At 49.5% G+C, this 22,937-nt stretch overlaps 1 protein-coding gene across 1 annotated transcript in view; it reads right to left on the bottom strand.

The window, feature by feature from the left end:
• Nucleotides 1-12,638: 12,638 nt before the first annotated feature.
• The window catches only part of LOC125441039 (UDP-glucuronosyltransferase 2A2-like), a gene marked incomplete at its 5' end in the record, with an annotated part of 52,761 nt that continues 42,462 nt past the window's right edge, over nt 12,639-22,937 (bottom strand). Inside the window, 2 exons of the mRNA XM_048511314.1 lie at nt 12,639-17,882; nt 19,598-19,817. Of these exons, the coding sequence (XP_048367271.1) occupies nt 17,603-17,882; nt 19,598-19,817 (500 nt within the window). The remainder of the gene's footprint in view (nt 17,883-19,597; nt 19,818-22,937) is intronic.

Here is a 22,937-nt window from a genome sequence, read left to right as displayed (position 1 = left end):
ATTTTCTACCCCAGGCATAATTTTATAGACTTCAATCATATCCCCCCTCAGCCGTCTCCTCTCCAAACTAAAGAGTCCCAAACGCTGCAGCCTCTCCTCATAAGGAAGGTGCTCCAGTCCCTCAATCATCCTCATTGCTCCTTTCTCTGCATTTCTTTTTTTCTATCTCTTCGATATCCTTTTTTGAGTGAATGTATGCGACCAAGTGAACTGAACATTGTAGGTACTCTCCAAAGTCGCGGTTAAGCGACTCCTACGGCTTTATATAAGGGCATGACAATCCTTGCAGTTTTATTATGACTCCTTTCCTAATTATCCCCAGCATAGAGTTTGCTAATTATCCCCAGCATAGAAATTTCTTTGAGAAATTTCCCTTTCTGAAGGCAAATGTAGTTGTCACTAGCAGTTGTCACTTGTTCGCATGCAGAGATACTGAATCTGACAGCATTGTGGTCGCTGTTCCCTATTGGCTCAACACTGACTTCCCGCACCAGGTCCCGCACCACATAGAATTAGATCTAGGATCACCTCTCCCCTGGTTGGTTCCACAACCATCTGCTCTAAGCCACAGTCATTTAGCATATCCAGGAATGCTCTCTCCTTACTATGACCTAAACATGCATTTTTCCAGTTTATATGGGGATAGTTAAAATCACCCATTACCACTACATTTTTGTTTTTGTTGGCCTCTCTAATTTCTTTTTTTCCATCTCAGAATCCTCTTGATGCAGCTTTGGTCAGGGGTGAGACTATATTATATTCCTAATGTTCTACGATACTTCACCCCTGTTGATATCCACAGTGCTTCTTGTAGGAGAGGAATCAGCTCCCCCTGCATTGTCTATTTTATGTGACACTATGCTCTCTTTGATGTAGAGGGCCACCCCACCCCCAATACGCCCTGTCCTATCCATCCTGTAGAGCCTGTAACCTGGGATAACAGCATCCCACTGGTTCTCCTCATTCCACCATGTCTCTGTGATGCCCACTATATCAATATCCTCCTTCAAAACTCTGTACTCCAGCTCCCCCATTTTAGGTCGAAGGCTTCTACTATTAGCATAGAGACACTTGTATACTCTGTCTCTGTCCCTAACCTGGGATTTATGTGTTTTGCCCTCTAGCCTTTTGTAGACACTATCACTTATCACATTGCTATGCTCCTCGCTTGTATGTGGTTGATTTAGAATAACCTCCCTCTCTGTCTGCATCCCCATGGACACTGTATTCTGAACCGAAGTCACCTCAGCTCCTGTCAGCTTTCCCCCAGGGATCAGTTTAAAAGCTGTTCTGCCACCTTTTTAATGTTGAGCGCCAGCAGCCTGGTTCCTCTTTGGTTAAGATGAAGCCCGTCCCTTTTGTACAGGCCTGCCTTATCCCAAGGTTCCCAGTTCCTGACAAATCTGAAACCCTCTGCCTTACACCACCTTCTCATCCCGCGCATTGAGACCCTGTATCTCCGGCTTGCCCTAGCTCACCCTGCGTGGGCGACGGTAGCATTTCAGAGAATGCCACCTTGGGGGTCCTGGATTTTAACCTGTTTCCTAGCAGCCTAAATTTAGCTTCCAGAACCTCCTGGCTACATTTCCCAATGTCATTGGTACCAATGCGGACCACAACTGTTGATTCCACCCCAGCACTGTCTAACAGCCTATCTGAGCCAGTGACATCCGCAACCATACCAGGCAGGCAAGTCACCATGCGGTCATCACGCCTCTCACAAATCCAACTCTCTATATTCCTAATGATCGAATCACCCACTACAAGGCCCCCCCGAGGGGTATCCTCAGTGCGAGAGGGTATCTGACCACCAGCTAAGGAAGGGGTCCCATCTAAGGGAGCATCTTCCACCACCTCAGACTGGCACCCTCCGTCACCTAGACTCTCATTCTTCATGACATCTGAAGAGATGTCTCCTTGGGAGTGGGATCCGGCTGTTAGGTCCCTGTTGCCCTCTCTGCCCCTCTCAGCTTCTCCAGGTCTGCCACCTTGGCTTCAAGAGAACGGACACATTCCTTGAGTGCCAGGAGCTCATTGCAGAAGAGAGGAAATGAGGCTGTCGTCTGCCCGGGAGTGTTGCTGTGATCCATGCAGTTCTGCCTTTCCAATGTAAGGTGGTTCCTCTTTCTCAGGAGATAGATTGCCCCCCCCCCCCCCCGGCAACCAAAGAAGCTGTGATGTGTTTCACAGGTGTGCACACCAGCAACAGGAGCACTTGAAGTGGCACAGGTAAGTATTGGCCGATTGTGCCATGTGCGTCCTCTTTCTGGAGAGATGACTCTCTTTCTGACGTCCCTTGACTCACCTGTCAAATTCGGGCCCCAGCAATACACTGGTTGCTGGTATAACTGGGCCAGCAGAACCCTCCTGTGTCTGCTTGGTCACTTCACGAGGGTCAAGGGATAACGGCTACTCCTCATGTGAAGATCTTGACAACTGAAGCTGGGTTGAATGTTGAAGTCAACAAAAGCTCTTGGCCTTCTGATCCGTTTGTTTACTTGGCTGTTAATCCCCTGGGGGCCTCTTTCCACTTCGAGAGCATTTGTCATGTACGCCATGTGTCTCTGAACGGTGAGACTCCTGCTCAGCTGTCTTGCTGCAGCTGCTGCAGTGGTGGTCCAGGAAACAGCCCTGTGATGGAACTGAAGGTAGCAGGCAGGCTGCAAGCTCACCTCACCTCGGGCCGAGATGTAGCCAAACTGCTGATGGGAGATGCAGTTGCAGCTGAAGCCATTCGCTTGTGCCGCTCTGTCCTTTCATGGCAAGAGAACAGGACCGTTGACTTCACTGACTAGAACTGGGGTGCATCCATCATGGCCAATTTACCAGCAAGTCATCTCTAGGTGCTGTAGCCATTGTGTGATTGACACAGCTAGCCTTTGAATCCTGGGAAAATTGCTGCCTCGTGTGCTTAGTAGCAGCAGTGGCGTAGTGGTTAAGAGTAGGTGTACTCTAATCTGGAGGAACCGGGTTTGATTCCCCGCTCTGCCACCTGAGCTGCGGAGGCTTATCTGGGGAATTCAGATTAGCCTGTGCACTCCACCTGCATAACTGGGTGACCTTGGGCTAGTCACAGCTTCTTGGAGCTCTCTCAGCCCCACCTACCTCACAGGGTGTTTGTTGTGAGGGGGGAAGGGTAAGGAGTTTGTAAGCCCCTTTGAGTCCCCTATAGGAGAGAAAGAGGGGATATAAATCCAACTCTGCTTCTTCTTAACCGCCATCCTGCTGCGGGCAGAGGAGATCCCTTTCCCTGCTGCCACTCCGCTGCCTGGCCACCCAGGGGAGCGCACTCAGCCCCTTGGCATGAGGACATTGTTTCTTGTGCAATAGCTTATTTGCACTTTCCTTTATTTTTAAGCTCACTAATTCCCATTCCTTCTCTTTTTTTTAACAGAGAGCAAACTCCTTGTCAGGTGTCCACTTCCATGTGAAGGTGGCAAAGTGGGGCACTAGCAGAGAGTGGCACGAAAGGACACCTCGTGTGAGTGCCTGTCTGTGCAGGGACGCTGGTCCTTTGTGGTCAAGGCTTGCGAGGAGAGTGCCCACTAAGCAACAGCTGCAACGGCCTTCAGGCTGACCCTTCCTGCGTTCAACTGATCAGGCTGAGTCCCGGGTTGTGACACGGCAGCATGCAAAACCCTGTGAAGCTGAGAGGCCTCTTTGTTGTGATGCCTCTTTGTCCAGCCTGCACCAGAAGAACTCTCTGGAATGAGAGGCTGGGGGGGGGGGGGCAGGAACAGCTGACCAGTTAAAAAAGACATGCTGATGGCTTGAAACAATATCTGTAGTAGCAGAAGATCCTTCCAAAAGGCCTCAGGGTAGATGTTGTCTAAACAATGCAAAGCTACCCAGAGTTACAATCCTGTTGGGTGGGCAGTGGCATCCGGGTCCTGGCATCGAAATCATTTGCAGGTTCCAATTTTAGTCAACAGAAAATTAAGAACAAAGCTCTGGCCCCCTCGGAGCTCAGCTCTGGCAGCTGCTGTTGCTAAAAATAAATGCACGCTTCATGACCTAAAACATGATACCAGGTCAGCTCCCTTTGCCCTTACCTTGAGGGGAAGAGGTTCATTGTGCCTCTTAGTTTAGATGCCTGAAAGGTCACCAATTTTGGATTGAGAAATTCCTGAAGATTTTGGGGTGGAGTCTCAGAAGTGCGGGTTTTGGTGAAAGGAGGGACCTCAGTGGAGTATAATGCAGAGGCGTAGCTGCACACTCTGTGTTTCGCCATACCACCCGGCCTGCCCCTTACTTTACTTCAGCCTGGAAAAGCGGCCTGTTCCCTTCAGGCTGAAAACGGCCTGGTGGGAACTACACTTCCCATGAGACCTCTGGGCTCACCACCCAGAGCCCCTCGGGGATGGGGCGGTCTACAAATCCAAACAATAAATAAATAAAATGTCGTTTCCACAGGCTGTTTTCAGGCTGCACTATTCCAATAAGGTAAGTGTGGGGGCAGGGGAGAGCCCTGCGGAGGGGCAGAGGAGTGGGGTGCCACAGGGGGGATTTTCCAGGGGCCCAGGCATGCGCCGGGTGCAACGCGCACCCCCTATCCAAGGCCCCCTGGTAGCTCCGCCTCTGCTGTAATGCCGCTGAGTCCGTGCTCTGAAGCAGCCATTTACTTAGCTTCTTGGAACTCAGCATCACCCACAGACGGGGGGGGGGGAGGTCTAAAGCCTTCTGTTGGGATGTCTTCCAAAGCGCCCAAATTGAACTTTTGGTAAATGCACTATAAGGAGTGAAGACCAAGCATGACTGTCTAAGACAGTGGTGGCGAACCTTTGGCACTCCAGACGTTAAGGACTACAATTCCCATCAGCCCCGGCCAGCATGACCAATTGGCCAGGGCTGATGGGGAATTAATGATCCTGCTCTGGAGGAGACCAAAGGAGTGCTCCTCCCCTGTTCTAGGCTGCTGCTCTTGATCCTAATTATTTCTTAGCGGCCACACCAGAGGACTGCCCAGTGGTTAAGAGCAGGTGGACTCTAATTTGGCAAACCAAGTTTGATTCCCCACACCTCCACATGAGCTGCAGAGTCTTACCTGGTGAACCAGATTCGTTTCCCCACTCCTACACATTCCTGCTGGTTGACCTTAGACTAGTCACAGTTTTCTCAGAACTCTCTTAGCTCCACTGTCTCACAAAGTGTCTGTCGTGGTGAAAGGAAGGGAATGTAAGCCACCTCGAGTCTCTTCCAGGAGAGAAAGGGAGGTATAAATTCAAACTCTTCTATGCCAGAGGCTACAGCAACACAGCTCTATGAGACTATGTGCTCTCTGGCACCAGGCTCAAAACAAGCAAAGCAATGGCTTTCCCCCACTTCCCACAAAAGGAATGGCGGCCACCCACACTCAATGGCAGCCCCTCACACAGTAACCCTGGCAGCTCCATTGCTCCCCAAGCAGCGGCAATGCCTCCTTGTGCCCCATGCAGGGAAGGCAAAGGGGGACATGGTGCCACTCAGCCCAGCCACCAGCCACACGGACGACCCTTCCTTCCTTCCTTCCTTCCTTCCTTCCTTCCTTCCTTCCTTCCTTCCTTCCTTCCTTCCTTCCTTCCTTCCTTCCTTCCTTCCTTCCTTCCTTCCTTCCTTCCTTCCTTCCTTCCTCCTTCCTGCCTGCCTGCCTGCCTGCCTGCCTGCCTGCCTGCCTGCCTGCCTGCCTGCCTGCCTGCCTGCCTGCCAGCCAGCCAGCCAGCCAGCCAGTCCAGACTTTTGTTCATGTTCAAGCAGGCAACCAAGTCATGCGGACCTACCTCACAGGTCTGTGGTGAAGATAAAATGGAGGATGGGAGATGGCTGCTGTTGTGAGCCACTTTGGGTTCCGACTACAGAGAAAAGTGTAAATATCAAAATAAGTGCTTACGACAACCTCCAAGGCTCATCTGAGATCAAGAAGTCCACCTTCCGAAGTGGCCGTTTTCTGCAGGTGAGCTGGTCTCTATGGCCTGTGGACCAGTTGTCATCCCTGGAGGTTGGCAGTGCGACCCCAGCCCAGGGCTTGCTGGCCATCAGCTCCCTCCTTCACCCGTCTGCGAGGAAGGAGAGTCGTGCCTGGGCTGTGCGCTGCTTCTGGTCAAGAGGAGGGTGAGAATGGCTGGCGTGGAGCTGTGGCAGTTCCCCTCTCACCCCAAACGACAGCATGCTCAAAAGGCAGCCCAGTGGTGGGGGGGTGGGGGGGTGGGGAGGCTGCTGAGGCACAGCTTGCTCCATGAAGGAGCAGAATCCTTTCCCAAGTCCAGGCCGGGCACCGGAAACCAAGAAGACTCGGCAGCAAAGCACAACTCCAGGCAGAGATGCTCCTGGAGTCAGGTGTGGCCATTGGAGGGACTTCGAACCAAGGGTCTTGTATAAGGGCTCCCGGCAGCTGATGATGACAGTGGGCAAACGGGGGGGGGGGGCGCTGTGTCACGGTGCCCCTGCGAGAGGGTTGCCAGCTTCGAGGTGGGGTCTGGCCCTCCCCAGGAACTACAGCTGTTCCCCAGACGATGGGGATCTGCTCCCCTGGAGGAAATGGCTGCTTTGGCCTGTGTGGCATCATATCTCATTGCAACCTGCCCCCCCTTCAAACCGCCAAACTTCTCCCCGAGCTGCACCGCCAAACTTGTAGGCGTTTCCCCACCTGGAACAAGCAACACGATTTGTCCCCTGAGGCACGACTGAGCACCGGTGTCCCATTTGTGGCTGGCCTGGTGGCAGTTCTGCTCTAAAGCCCCGAGCGCCAGAGCTAGGCGGACCGGCCCCTCCGGGGATGTGGTGTTGGGAGGCAGGTACAGGGGCTGGCAGGCTGGCTGGCTGCCACCACCATCACCCTCCTCCACTTGGATGCCTGCTGCAAGCGTGGGCTGCCCTCAGTGCCCCCCTGTGCTTCCCCCCATCCTCAACCATCACCACCAGTCTGGCAAAAAGCAGCAGCAACAGCAGCTCTGCCCCAGCACCTGCGTGAGGCTGCCCCACAGCCACCAGAGCTCCAGGCTCTCAGGCAGAGCAAGGCCTCTCACGCCACCTGCTGCCTGGTCGCTTTAAAGCAACAACAACAACAACGGGCAGTGTTGCCAAGGATTGGACTCTGCATGCCAAGCAGGGGGTCTGCCACGGAGCCACAGCCCCTCCCCAGAGGGGTGTCTGTCATTGCAATGGCCCGGTGTGTCTATTGACATGTATTTGTGAGGGTCAATGACTGAGTCTCTGGATTGAATCAGTACGTCAAGCACCCAGGTAGTCAGAAGCCAGGTCTGAGATCATGGGCGCTGCTTGGCCTCCTTATTTCCAAACAACGCACTGCCCAGGCTCCCCCCTCCCATTCTTCCCTCAATAGAATAATGAGGTGAGAAACACGTTACACGTCCCAGGAAATTCAAGGGCAGGCGACAGGCTTCATTCCAGCCAACAGCTGGATTAGCCCAGTTTGGCCTGTTGGAAGAGAAGGACTTTGGGCTGCCTGTTAGCCTCAGACGTAAGAGAAGGACCATAGAGATGCAGAGAGATAGACAGGCCAGGACCCCGAGCATCCTTCCTTTCTTCTCCTCAGCTGCCATTCCTTTAAGGTGACCATGGCAACTCTCAAGTAATCTTTCTTCCTTCACGCTGACACCTTCTCTCCACACACGTCTCCACCTTCGCACCATGAGGGCAGGACATGCCAGAGGCTTCTCTCTCCATCCAAGCTAATTAGACTAGATTTGAATCTGACATTTACTCTGTCCTGTCTAGAATAGAGTCCCTTACAATAAAGGGTTAAAGTAATAATTAAAAGGCTCCGTGAGTCAGTTTATTTCCTTAGTAGTTCACAGGCATGCACACACATAGCAATTTGAGTGCACCGCCTGCCTTGAGCACTCTGCCATTTTCCAAAAGGGCCAAGTTCATCAGGGATCAGCAGCCAAGTGTGGTCGGCCCCGGTGGGCACTTGGAAGGACACCACCCAGGAGGTCCAGGGTTGCCACGCAAATGCAGGGAATGGCCAACCACTGCTTCTGTTCTTGGGGGCATGTTCTTCTAACCTTGCATATTCCAAGATACCCATACATGCCCCCCCCCTACAAGCTGGGCACAGGCTTACTTCCTCTATTGGAGATCTGGAGCCCCCTGAAGCCGTGTCCAGGGTTCAGTGGGAGAAGGAAAGGCTCTGAAGCCAGATGGAATTGCTCACAGAGGCATTTCCTTGCTGGGCTGTTTCCGTCACGTTCCCTAAGAACTGGCCTCAAGAGGACCTGGCTCCGACCCCCAGGGAGTCCGTGCGGGAATGGGTGCTGCCCCTCTCTCTGGTCTGACCCCTGCCCCTTTCCTGGCATCTCCTGCCTGCCTCTGGGAAGCTGGTGGGGCTCGTGGGGGGTTGGCAACTTTGGAAATAAGGGGTTGCTGTGGTGCCCCCGTGCCAAGGCTGCAGTCTGGTCTTTGGCTAGGGTTTACCCAGGGTAGGAGCCCCCGGTCCAGGAAGCCCCTCCGCCGGCTGGGCAGGGGTCGCCTCGCCCCCTTCTTGGGGCCACACGGAAGCCACGTGGAGCTGGCAGGGGTCCCAGCAGCCTCTCCAACCCCTCCCCCTGCCCCTCCCGGGAAAGAGAAGCCACCCAAATGGCAGGCAGGAGTCCCACAGGACCGTGGGGGTGGCCGCTGCTTTCCTGGGGCACATGGATCAGCCCCCGGCCTGGAAGTACTGCTGGTGACCACCAGATCCTGCCTGTCCGGAGGGGGGGGGCTCCTTGGATCTACTAGGTATTCCGAGCAATGGCAGCAGCCTTGTCAACACTCCTGGGATATCTTTCTAAGATACCCATCCCCCCACCCCCCTCCGAGTCCTTCTATTGGGACCAACTTTCAAGGGAAAGGACATTGGTAAAAACCAGTATTAGGGGCCCTTCAAGATTCTGGAAGACATTTTGGGGAGCTTGAATCTCAGACCCCCCAGGAAATGCTATCCTGGCCTGAGAATAGGGAAGCATTTTTTTTTTGGTTGAAGCAGGGTCTCCTTTTTGGACACACACCTTCGCCTGGTGAGGGGTTTTGCATGCGTGAGTGAAGTTGAAAGCAATACAGTAGGAGGTCTAGACCCTGTCAAGAGGCTAAACTCCAAGCAGAGACACAAATTTGCCCCCTCTGCTCCAGGGACCACTGGCCACGTCAGCAGAAGAGACCAGGCAGCTCTTAGGATGACTGGGGGCATAGGAATCCTGGGAGGCAGGGGTAGTGACCCTGGGGGAGGCTCTTCCGTAGACAACGGCGGCACAACTTCAGCTAACCAGGGTGACTTCTGTGCGGATGCCAGTGGTAAGCCACTTCTGACCAACTCGTACCTTAGAAACTACAGAATTAGACAATCCAACATGTCATTGTGGAGGAGAGCTTTATGGATACTGTCATCCTCTAAAAGACTGATCAGTGGGTTCTAGATCAAGTCAAGCCTGAACTCTCCTACAAGCTAAAATGACAAAACAGGCTGTCCTACTTTAGTCATTGTTCTGTTCTCCAAGCAAACTAAAAATCAGGTGCCTGGCACTTGGCCAGGACAGAGTGTAAGACCCACAGACAAATAAGTAATAGTTCAAAAACGGTTTAATAATATTGAAAGTTTAGGTTCCCTCCCACAAAAGGCAACTAAACCCATTCTGACTAAGAGTACAACTGAGGTTTAAATAAGGAAAATAGTGAGGGTGTCTCTGGGGCCACAGCCATCTTATTATGAGAAGACAAGAATCACTGGGAAAGACAATAAGCCAAGGAAAAGTTGAAGGCAGCAAGAAAAGAGGAAAAACTCAGCATGAGGTGGATTGACTCCGTATTGGAGGCCGCAGCCCACAGTCTGAAAGAGCTGAGCAAGGTCGTTCATAGGATCGCTGTGAATCGGAAGTGGCTTGACAGCATCTAACACACACACACATATACACAAACACACACACTTCTCCTGGAGTAAGGTTAAGATGTATGGAGACCTCTGGTTTAGGGTTGCCAATCTTGGCTTGACATATTCCTGGAGATTTTGAGGGTGGTGCCTCAGAGGGCAGAATTTGGGGAGGGAGACGAGTGGGAATGTGATCTTGACTTTTGAAGCTCCTGTTTCCTGTGAGGCCCAATGGGCAGGCCATAAGGACCATTTTTCTTGTTCTCTGAATCCAGGAGTAATTTTCAATACCTTCTGCTTTTGGGAATCAGTCCAGGTGGGTATGCCTGCTTGAGGCATGTCTAGCTGGGAAGGATGGGGCCTACAGTTAGTAGAAAATGGTGAGGTATACATTACAAGTTGCTTTTATGCAGTTTAACTGTGGTGTAAGTGTTGTTTATTGAAATGAAAATAGATGTGAAAAGTTTTATAATATACAAAAATGGCCACTCTTTGGGTGCTAATGCTGCTCTGTTTCTTATATTTGATAGAAGAAATGAATTAAGACCTTCCATTGATCTCAGAAAGGTTGCTAACAAAAATGAGGCTCTGTGACAAAATAATAATAGAACAGCTCCAGATTGAAATGAGAAGCTCAAGAGAGGAGATGGAATGGAATGGTCAGCAATTTTCACAGTTGGTGAAGTGGACGGCATTCAGAGTGAGCTTAATTCACAGTGATTTCGCCGTGTGTCTGAATGGAGCCTTAGAGTCCCATTTCCAAGAAAGCAGGAGTCAGACTCTCTTATCTCTCCTGCACTAAAACGCAGCATTTAGATACTGCACAGGGTGGGTCTCAGTTTGAAGGTTATGACTTTTGGTTGTTTTCAGATGAAGAAAGGTACTGAATGGGTTATTTAGGCAAGCCAGATGAATGTGCACTGTTTAGATTCAGACAAAAGAGTACAATTTATCTTATTCGGGAGATCATATGCAGTGAAGTAATTCATTTCTTTCCTAATAAATTGAAGGTTTTTGAGCAGCTGTTGAAATGAAGTATCAGTTTGTGCGAAAATGACCTTGCCGTGCATCTGTATTTATTTATTCACTTCTTTTATACTCCTCCTTCCTCCCCAGTGGGGACCCAAAGCACCTTGCACTGATTTTATCTTCACCACAATCCTGTGAGAAAGGTTGGGCTGAGGTTGCCCACTTCAGTCGGGGCACAGACCCATGGGAGGGAGGGGCAAGGCAAGGGGGGTGGCGACCTTTACAGTGGTGAATCTTTATGCCAAATGCTGGACATACCCAGGTGACCCCAACTGACAAATCCAAAGGCCAAATTCTCCAGACTTGGTGTCGGGGATCGGGGAGCCCCCCCTCCCCGGACTTACTGCCGCCGCTGCCGCCACCAGCGCCACGCTCTCCTCCTCCCCGGCCGCCGGCAGGAGAGGCCGGGAACTCCCCGGCAGGCTGGACGGCGGGGGCCAGGCAGCTCTTCGCCGACGCTTCGGCGGGCTCCTTCCCGCCCGCAACGGAACGCCTCCCCGGCACCGGGCTGGAGCCGGAGGGGGAGGCGGGGACCGGGGACGGGCAGGCGGGCCCTCCCCGGCGACGAGGGAGCCACGCACCCCAGAACATCGGGGTCGCCACCGGGGAACCCGCCCACTGGCTGCTACCCAGGCGGGAGCCCAGGATGGCTTCGGCGGCTCGGCTGGCTGGCGGCGGTGGCAACGCCGCCCGCCCAGACTCCCCCGGGCTGCCGGCTTCAGCAGCCCGACCAGCTGGCGGCGATGGCGGCGCCGCGCACCCGGACTCTCCCTGGCTGCCGGGTCGGGCCAGGCGGTCAGGTGGGAGGCGGGGCTGGAAGGGGGAGGGGTTTTCAGGTCAGGTGGGAGGCAGCCGGGCTATAAAGGAGGAAGAAAGGAGGCACCTGGGGGTCTGGTGGGGTGGAAGGCAGGAGGAAGGGTGTGGTGCAGAAGACTGGGAAACAGAAGGAGAGAGGAGAGACCAAGAGGGGGGGAACAGGGAAAGAGAGGGGAAAGCAAGGAGGGGAGGAGAGCCAGGAGGCGGTTGGGAGACCTGTGAAGAGAACAGGCTCCTGGACAGGACGGCAGGGGACGAGGGAGGCGACTGGGAGTCCTGTGGAGTAAACAGGCTCCCCGGTGGGAAGGAGGGTCGGGGCCAAGCCAGCCCTGAGGGAGTGTAGACACCCCCCCCCCATATTGACCACCCCTTCTTCGACCAGGGGTGAGGCCGGGAATATTAACCCTGGGAAGGGATTGGAGGGACGGCATCAGGGTCCCCTGAGTGGACTCTGGGGGGGGGGGGGATTCTGCCACTTGGAGTAGAATGCCCCCTCCAGTTGAATTTCCAGTCAAAGCAAATTCTTTCAGAGCTTCAGGTGCAGCACACCTGCTGTCTTTCTGGGGCTCCCTGTGCTTTCCCTGTGCTTTCTTCAACCACCTTTCATCTGATATTCATTGCCGGTTTGCAGCTGGAGGGTGCTTGGTCTCAAACCTTGAAGCAATAAACAGACTCTGTATTGTTGATCAGTAGCATTTATTGATAGGCAACAAAGCACCCAGCTTGTAAAAGCCACGTCTGCTGAACCTGGCTTTTGCTACCCCCTTTATTCCAATGTTAGTCCCCGCCTCCCGTTTTCCCAGAGAATGTGAGAGAGAGTTGTTCCAGAGCCTAGGTGCCCCAAGGTTGGCAACAGATAGCGATAGAGCCACCTGGCCTCCTGCCCCCAATGGACAACAGAAATATCCCGTTTCCCATGAGACCAAAAGTGTCAGGGGTAAGCCTAGTTATCTACTCAGTGTGTGAAGCCATAAAATAAGATCAAGGAAAGAATGTCCCATTACAGCATGGTAACATATAGCAGCTGGTTACATATATCTTGCAGTGATTACATGGAGTCATGAATGCATCTCAATCAACGAGATACAAACTCCGGCAATATATTTTGTAGTGACTTCATCAGGCTAGGAATGCATCTTAGTCAACTAGACATATTGTCAGGGGGGATGACGTGTTGGGGGATGGAATTTCTGCCTGCTGTCCTTTTGCTGTGTGCAACTATGTTGCTTCTACTCTCAGCCTTTCCTTATCTCTTCTTGCTCCTAGTCAAGGCCAGACTGCTAACGGTTTGGTTCTTAGTAATACCACTGGAAAACTGTATGGGGGGTGGGGGGAGTACTATCTGGGTGCTTACGATCAAGGCATTCTGGCTGATCGAGCCAGTAACGTCTTGGACTGTGTTCAGGATTCATCTGACCTATAATAAAGAAATCATTGTTCATCACAACGGTTTCGATTGTTTGGTTCATGGTGTTTCTGACACGCATCCCTGACACCTGTGTCCTGTGTGGAAGTTACAATGCACTTCAAAAGCTGCCACCTACACATTCCCACACAGGCAGAACTTCCTCCTTTGTGCCACCCAGGGCTTTATAAAAAGACCAGCATTAGCTAGATCCCTACAGTATATCAACATTTCAAGTGGGGACCAGCAAGGGCTAGCTGGGGCATCTGATTTCCCCTTGTATTCCCCTCCCCAACTATTAATTGTTGTTAAATATGATTTATTTGTGCCATTCATGGAGGAAATCCAATGGATTGTTAGGAATTTTGTAACCCATCAGTTACAGAGTGATAATTGGGTTTATAGGATATATCTACTGGTTTGGGTAAAAAAAATTCAAAGCACAAAGGGCAACGCCCTAAAAATGGTTGTGTCACAACAGGATCTTGATTGTAAATGGGCTTGCATCTTGATGAAATGAAATACCTTAGACACCGTTTTTAAAGAGAAGGGTTGTTTTCTAAAAAGATTATCTGAGATGTTTAGCTTAAGACACACTATTTATAAATTACTTGCTTTTCATAGGGAGACAGAGCAGTTTAAAAAGGACCATTATGAATCATGGATGCATGAACTGGGCATAGACCATTTTGATCACAGATCAATAGAGTGGGCAAGAGAACCTCTGTGTACTTAAGCCAACGAAGTTCAAACAAGGTCAGAAAGACTTGAAGTGGCTGAATTGCACAGAGATCATCTCAGAAAAGGATGGTTTGAACCATCTGCAAAGAATCTCAGAAGAAGAGGTTCTAAAGCATCCAGACAGGATGTGACAGAAGATGGGCAACACCTGAAGTTATTGAATTGCCCAAAGCTCATCTAAGTAAGGGAAGGCTGGAAGCCCCCAAAGACAACCTCAGAAAAGGAAGTTCTCTAGCATCCAGACAGGATGTGACAGAAGATATATAGAAGGAAACACCTGAAGTAATCAAATTGTCTGGACATCATCGGAGAAGACAACTTGAACCATCTGCAAAGAATTTCAAAAGAGAAAGTTCTCAAGCATCCAGACAGGATGTGACAGAACATCTTGAGTAGGCAAGTCCTGAAGTGACTGCACTACCCAGAGATCAGCTAAGAAATGGATGGAGGATTCCCCCACAGAGAGCCTCAGAAAAGGAGGCTCTCAAGCATCCAGACAGAATGTGACAGAAGATCCTGAGTGGGCAAGGACTGAAGTGACTGCACTGCCCAGAGATCATCTAAGACAGGGATGGGTGGATGCCCCCACAGAGAACCTCAGAAGAAGAGGCTCTCAAGCATCCAGACAGAATGTGGAGAAGATCTAGAATGACTGCACTGTCCAGAAATTGTCTGAGAAAGGGATGGGTGGAAATCCCCACAGAGAGCCTCAGAAGAGGAGGCACTGAAGCATCCAGACAGAATGTGACAGAAGATCTTGACTGGGCAAGGCCCCAAGTGACTGCAGTGGCCACAGATCGCCTAAGAAAGGGATGGGTGGATGCCCCCACAGAGAACCTCAGAAAAAGAGATTCTGAAGCATCCAGAAGCAATGTGCAAAGTTGGCTTTAAGCATCTTTAACAGGACTAAAACATTCTAACAAAACTTGAAGAAACAGCTTGAAGTATCCATTAAAAAACCCCTCCCAGATGAATGTTCTGAAACTTCCAGGAAAGATGTGAAAGAATGGGTTGAAGTGTCCATATTTTACAGAGAAAAGAAAGATCTGGAAATATACCAGCAATATGTGGAAGAATGGTTTCTGCCATTCTTTGTACCATGGAAATGTCAATGAACGGCATCCAGGAACTCCAAAGTACTGAGATATCTAAACAGAACCTACTAGTGGGAGAATGTGAAGCATCTACATTAGATGTGTACCCATCAAATGAAACAACTAATTTGCTAAAGCAAGGTCTAGAAATACACAGTGGAAATGTGCTTGAATGGTACAGATCAGATCTGATGGAGGAGAGTTCTGCAGCAACCAAGCATAATGTGGGGATATCCCTTCAGTGATCCTCTGAAGATGACAGCTGTGAAGCATTCACATGGAGCTTGGGGGACTGGAGTTCAGAATTTGGAAGGAGCCATGAAGCAGAATGCCGTGAAACGCCCAGCAAAGCTGCTTAAGGGGCTTACAAGCAGAAGGTTCTGGAACAGCCAATGTACATGAGAAAGACTGGCTTGAGGCACCCGCACAAAATGGCAGAAAAGGAGACGCCAGATGCAAGAGTGACTGGAATCCTTTTATCTTCGAAGTAGAAGTCACAGAAGCCTCCAAACTGAGACTACAGGAATGGCTTGAAAGGTCCACGAGAACCCTTGATGAGAAATGTCCTGAAGAATCAAGGCACAATGTGCACAGATATCTTGAAGTATGCTTAGGAAGGCTCAAAAGCCTAATGCATCCAAGCGTAACACGCGTGAATCAATTGGCGCAAGCCTGAGGAAGATCCTGAAGTACACACGTGGGATGTGGAGGAATGCTTTGAGGCTTCCATAAAGGAGGAGGCAACATCTGATCAAGGCTGGCTTGGAGCGTCCTTGGTACAACTGCAAGAGGAAGATCCAGAATCAGGCTGAGATGGTGTGAAGTAATGGCTGGAGTCATCCCTATGGAAATTCCGATTAGGAAGGCCTGAAATACCAGAGTATTGTGTGAAGACATAGCTTGAGGGATCCCTAAGGAACCCAAGCAAAACCTGCAGGAATATGTGAAACACTGTGCAATGCATCTCAGAGAAGAAAGTTTTGCAACAGCCAGATCAAGACCCCACATGGAGTTTCTTAAAGTGCCCAAAAGATCCATGGGGCCCAGGGATTCTAGATATATATCAAAATGTGGATCATCTAGAGTGTATTTTGACAGGGGTGATGTCTTCAGAACAAGCCTGACATTGGAGGAAAATGAAGCAGATCTTGACCATGATGGTTCAAATACAGAGGTGATCCCAAACAATGAGTGCAGTAAAGGCATTCCTATGAATCCAAGTTCTGCACTAAGGAATCACACGGGCCTTATTCTGCTTTCCATACTGAGGCTGTCCAAAAGATTGGAAATATTTTGCTAAGGAATAGTAGCATAGAGTTGGATCTTGGGGATTACATAGGAGGTTTGGTTGGGAGAGGATAAATATTTGTTCAGACATCGTCTATACTTGTGCATGCTTTTCATACGGTGCAACAAGTGCTAGAAATGTTGCTTCCTTCTGCTGGATTGTGGAAGCTCAGATTGGGTATGAGAACCATGACCAAATTAAGCTTTAGAATAATTACAGGGAGGCAGAGATCTCCTCTTTCCCACCTCCTCTTGCCCACTCGCCTCAGGCACGTGATGGACTGGCTCATGTTCATGTCTTTAATTTTCCCTCCTGTCTTGTAATTTTTTATGGTAAAAGTTATTTTTTTAAAAAAGAGCATGTAACTGATCACTTCTGGATGGATTTCAACCACCTGACCAGATTAAAACTTCCTGGATCACACCCATTTTATAAAAGTATTCAGTTACAGCCTCCACTGCTGTGTTTTTGAAACCATTGGTATTGGTACCAATTACCACTGGTACCTACAAATCAAATTTCACCAAGTGAGACAAACGTCTGGCAGGGCCTATGTGTCAGGGGTGGCTCCCGCCCTGCCTGGCACCACACTAGTCAAGGCCCGAGGTCACACCTGGGCAGAGGGGGAAAGTCTTCCAACTGTCTGATGTTTGTTGTTCTGAATCACTGTGCTGGGCAACACAGCAAATAGGCGACCTTGCCAGCAGGGGAGGATGGATGCTCCCAGTGAAGGCTGTCAGTATCCTTGACACAATCTGTATTCCATAACAAATCTTTTCACACCCTGTTGTTCTGCTAATCCGTGGGAAGGGAGGAGGGTTCGAGTGGGAAAACAAAAGTAATAAATGTGTTTGCAAGAAGCCAAGACCTTTAGATCTGGCTTTTTGCCATTGGAGTCTCTACTGACAGGCTAATAAAGACTTCTGATTTCATATCCACAGTCCAAGTTATTGATCCGTGTACAAGGATCTAACACTATGCATGTGGCAGATCCGTGAGTTGGGGTGGAAGATCTCACTTCAGTCGTTTTTTCATGCTTTCTCATCTTAAAAAAAAATCACCAGTAGAAAAGCGGCATATTAGGAAGAGAGAGTCTGTGTGGCCTTTCTCCTAGTACTTTTAAAAATGTAGCACAGTCTTTAAATATATGGTCATCTCCGGTGTCCTGAAGAAATGCTCTCATGGTGCTCCATGCTGAGACGAGGCCAGGCATTCATTCTGGAGTGCGGTGGATGTGATTGATTCACACCTTCCCTGCAGTGCGAGACATCGGTTTCCAAGGCAGAGAAAGTGTCCACATCACCCCCATGAGGCTTTAGGATATATTCATGTCTTCACCCTCTATCTAGTCCAACCTAAGCTGCAGAGTGCTGGTTTTATCCTTCCACCAGCTACTCGGTCTTTCTTTTCTTTATTGCCCTACCACATTTCCTACAACAAAATGTGCAGCATCTCACAGCGCTGAAGAAGAACACTGCTGCCCCGGCAGCCAAGAATGCCAGGATGTCCAGGCAGTGGTGCTGGTACCAGGTCAAGTGATGGGCAGCTGGCCTCAAGTGCTTGGCCCCTTTGTGGCGCATGATAAACTCAATCCAAAAGACAGCTCGGTCCAGGGGCTTTGCGGGCTGCTCACGGTGAATCTGAGAGAGCCTGACAGCATTTTCTTTGTACCTGGGGAAAGGAAGGGGAGACGAGAACAAAGGGATGAAACCACAAATGGTGCTCACCATGCCACTCAGGAAGATCTAGGCCTGGTTAGTTAAAAGCACAGCTATGAGTAAAGTTTAACAACCCCCGACTCCCTTGGTGGTCTCCCATCCAACCCAGAGGTGGAGCTACCAGGGGCGGGGGTGCGCATTGCACCAGGCACATGCCTGGGGAGGCAGAAAATCGCCCCCCCTGGCACCTCCCCCCACTTACCTTAGTTCAGTCTGAAAGTGCAGGCCTGTTCACGTGAGGCTGAAAACAGCCGGGGGGTGGGGTGGGGCTACTCCTCTCTCAAGACCTTGGGGCATGCAAGGTCTCCTGGGAAGTGTAGTTCCCACCGGGACGTTTTCACCGTCAAATGAACAGGACGCTTTATCGAGCCTGCACTTTCAGGCTGAACTAAGATGTGTGTGGGGGGGCGGGGGGGGGGAGAAAACGCAGAGTGCGTTCCGGGTGGCGCAGTATGGCCCAGCTACGCCTCTGACCCAACTACTAACTGTGGCTGATCCTGTTTAGCAGCCAAGCAATGACAAGATCGGGCGAGTCGTTGGCTATTGTCAAGGTGGCTTTGTTGGGAGGGGGAGCGTCCGGGGCTGGACTTCTCCTGGCCTCTCGGTTCCCACATGGGGCTGGGGAGGGTGCTTTTCATATTATCAACTGCTTGGCGCCTTTTCGCCAGAAATGTCTTCCTTTGTTACTTGCATGTCTGTCAATAAAATCGTTGAAAACTTGCAAGTGGTTTGTTGTCTGATCGGGGAACTGACAACTATGCAGGCTGCTACAATTCAAAGTTGCTTAATATTTTTCATTCTACATCCAAAGTATTAAACTTTGTCAACTTTAAAATTTCTTGAAAGTTGTCATAAAACTGAATGAGAATTTCAGAGTAAAACAAGCACAAGGACTTGCGGATGCGTCTCACCCCCCCCCCCCCACTATGGTTCCCCCTTCCCCATTCCTGAAAGCCTCTCTCCTTCTCCTGCCTCCTTCTTTCCTTCCCGCCTACTAACCAAGCTGTGCCCTCGTCTTCATTTTCCCCTCCTTCCGTGCTCCTGGCACTCTCTGCTCAGGGGTCTAGTTGCGCAGCACCAGTCACTGGGCCAGCCTCAGTTGCATGGGGTGAGCCTGCAAGGACTTCTGGTGGGCTCCTCATTTCCCCCTGTATCACCTTCCTCATATTATTTCCTGCTTCCCTCCTCCAGGCAGTTCCCCCACCCGCACCCTTCGCTGCTTTCTTCTCTCCTTCCCACCCACTGACCAGACTAAATTTTTATCTTCCACCTTATCATTGTCTATCTTTATTATTTTCTTATTATTTTCTTACTTCACCTTTCTCCACAGTGAGGACCCAAACAATTTTCATCATTCCTCTTCTCCTACATTTTGTCCTCACAAGAACCTTGTGAGAAGGGGTGGACTGGGAGTGAAAAACCCTGGAAAGAGGCCTCTTCCCTCAGCGCACCCTGGGCCAGCCTCCTCAAAGGGCAGGGAGGGAGAGAGGGAGGGAGGAAGAGACAGCATGGAAGGAGCAAGGAAGAGTCATATCTGGATTTCCCATCTGCAAGACTTTTCTTCTCCCAAACCCATTGCTGAAGTACTTCATCTTGCGCTAGACTTTGTCCATAGACATAGTCCATACCTGCATCTTACTCCAAGGGAAGAGTGTGCAACCAACTCACGTGGCATTGTGTATGACAGTGTTCAAGGCCTCCACCAAATCTGGGGCTGTCATTGTATGGAAGTTCAAATCCATGCACATTCCCTTTGCCTTCATGTGGACAATGTTATCTTGTTGGTCAGCAAACAGAGGGATCCCAACCATGGGAATCCCATGGTAAATAGCTTCATATATCCCATTTGTTCCACCGTGTGTTATAAAGGCTCTGGTCTTGGGATGTCCTGGAAGAGAAGGTGAACATGTTCTGATAGTTATCATGGGAAGCTACTACATTTTTATTATTAATTTCCAGCTGCCTATTTCAGCTAAGTCCAGCCAATGTGCAATCCTTAAAGATCTATGTAGATATATAGATACTAAAACATTTCTAGAATAAGGAATCTATTCTAATCTAGAGCAAAATCAACTAATCTAGAACCAGTGGTATATTTCTAATGGGGACATGGTGTATCCCATGACCCTGGGCACACACTGGCCGGGTCCCCACACCCGGCCTCTCCCGCAGCGTGGCAACTCAGCCGGCACCTGGCAGCTCCCCCCGCCCCCCATGCCAGGGAACTGCTTGCTGTCTGAGGTGTTTGTCACAGCCACAGGCCCACCCTCCCAGAAGGCCAGGAGCTGGCCTACCACTGCAGTGCCCACCGAGCTGAGACACCCCAGCCCCCCCCCCCCGCAGGCCAGTTCCTGCCCTCCCCAAGCTGGCCATGCCCCTGGGTGCCATTTAGGCCTGGTATGCCACTGTCTGCAGTATAATCTCATCTAGAGCAAAATCAGCCTTGCGCTCATTCTGGATTCAGCTTTATTACCAGACAGGCAAGTGAATGTAGCTACAAAAAAGGGTTTCAACCAACAAAGCCAAGCTCCTAAGATGTCCCTTTGCCTTAATATGGCTGACCTGGCCCCCTGGATCCCTGCCACAGTAATACTGAGACTGGACTATTGCAACGCACTGTAGAAAATCAACTCCAGCAGGCCCAAAAAGCCTCAGCTCACTATCAACAGGAGTCAGCCATATTACTCCCTTTCTGCAGCTGCTCCACTGGCTTCCTGTTCAAGGAACTGGCTGTCTCCGACAAAGCCCTTCATGGCCTTGGCTTCTCTTATTTTGTGAGAAGAGGTTTTCCTGCTGCTCCCCCAGTGCTCACACTCTCGGCTGCCTCTTTGGAGGCCGTGCCGCGGCACTAGGCCTGGCTGCCATTCCATCGGCCTGTTCGGATTGGGCTGCCAACAATTCTTCCAAGATTTTTGGGATTTTTTGGCAGAATGCCTTGGTTTCCATAGCAAATTTAATTTTAAAACTTTTCTGGATTTCAGCATGTATTTTTTTCTCTTCTTTTTGTCTTTTTGTATATTTACCACATATGATAAAAGTATACAAGCGCTTAATTACATTTCCAACATTCTCCTTTGTAGTTCTTATCCCTCTTCTTAATGGCATTTGGGATGCTGTATCACTGATAAAACAATGTTATATCAATTTCCTCTTAATGTTTGGCTGTGCATTTTATGTTTTTGTCAGTAAAGTTTCTCACTGTTGAAGATATATTTTACCTCAAAATTTAGCATCAGTCTTAACATACATGCTTTAGCTTGCTCTGTTTTTGTGTCAAATTGAAGTAATAACCTATAAATTCATTTAAATAAATGGTTTTTGTTGCCTTATTACCTTGTCAAATTTACTCAACTCCCTTATGCCTTTTTTTGTGTGAATGTCCTTTTTCAAGTGTATTGTTGAAGGCTTTCATGGCTGGAATTAACTGGCTGTTGTGGAGTTATTTGAGCTACGTGGTAACCCTACATGGTTGCTCCTGGCATTTCACCCACATCTATGGCTGGCATGACCCCATCTCTTAATTATTTTTGAATCGTGTATCATTTTGTCCAGTGAAATATATTCCCAAATATTTAACTGGATTTGACATTATTACACATCCTTAGTCCTTCCAATATCTTCCTGCTTCATTAAAAATTTAAAAATTATTTTCATGTATTTCCAGTTGATTTTTATAGCCCAAAAGAGATCCAATTTTTTCAAGTTGTTCTATTATATATTGCATTGACAAATGAAGGTTTGAGTGTGTCAATTCTAAATCATCAGCATAATTCTTCATTTTAAACTCTTCTCCATCCACAAACCTTAATTCTAGGGTCTGGTCTGATCTGAGTAGCCAGTACTTCTAGCACAAGAATAAATAAATGGGCATCCTTGATGTGTTCCTTTCTCAATTTGAAATCTGTCGGTCTCATTTATTAAAAAGCTTTGCATGCTGTTTTTTTTATAAATATTCTGCATCCAATTCACAAATCCTAATCTGCTATTTCAATTCTCAAGTGTCTTCAAATCAAAACAGCCAAGCTATATTATCAAATGCTTTCTCAGTGTCTAGGAACATGAATGCTGCTTTCGTCTCCTCTCCCCCTCCCCGCCAAACACTATTACATTAATCACAAAGGGGACAATGCCTTTCATAAATCTCTTTGGTACAAATTATGTTATATACTTCCTTAGTCTCTCTGACATTATTGAGGTTAAAAGTTTATACTATAGCCGATATTCAGTAATGAGGAAGGTCTATAGAATAGTGGTAATTTAGGATCATAGAATCCAGGTGGCTCATGTGACCCAGGTTGCCTTTTTTCACCTCCACTAGGCTCGACGGCTGACCCCTTACCTCTCCCAGGCTGACCTGGCCACAGTAATCTATGCGATGGGCACCTCCAGGTTAGACTATTGTAACTCACTCTATGTGGGTCCTTGAGGTTCTGCCGGAAGCTGAAGCTGGTCTAACATGCAGCGGCTCACTTACTCATGGATGGTTCTACCAGAAATCACTATAAGAACATAAGAACAAGCCAGCTCTCTGCTACTCGCAGAGAACAAGTCCAGCTCTCTGCTACTCGCAGTGGCCCACCAGGTGCCTTTGGGAGCTCACATGTAGGATGTGAACGCAATGGCCTTCTGCGGCTGTTGCTCCCGATCACCTGGTCTGTTAAGGCATTTGCAATCTCAGATCAAAGAGGATCAAGATTGGTAGCCATAAATCGACTTCTCCTCCAGTCCCTCAATCATCCTTGTTGCCCTTCTCTGCACTTTTTCTATCTCCTCAATATCCTGTTTGAGATGCGGCAACCAGAACTGGACACAGTACTCCGGCAAGATGCGGTCGCACCACAGCTTTATATAAGGGCATGACAATCTTTGCAGTTTTATTATCAATTCCTTTCCTACCTATCCCCAGCATAGAGTTTGCCTTTTTCACAGCTGCCATGCATTGAGTTGACATTCCCATGGAACTATCAACTAAGACGCCTAAATCCCTTTCCTGGTCTGTGACTGATAT

This window comes from Sphaerodactylus townsendi, linkage group LG11 (assembly GCF_021028975.2).
Source record: "Sphaerodactylus townsendi isolate TG3544 linkage group LG11, MPM_Stown_v2.3, whole genome shotgun sequence".
Taxonomy (NCBI): Eukaryota; Metazoa; Chordata; class Lepidosauria; order Squamata; family Sphaerodactylidae; genus Sphaerodactylus; species Sphaerodactylus townsendi.
This window is presented reverse-complemented; position numbering and strand designations above follow the sequence as displayed.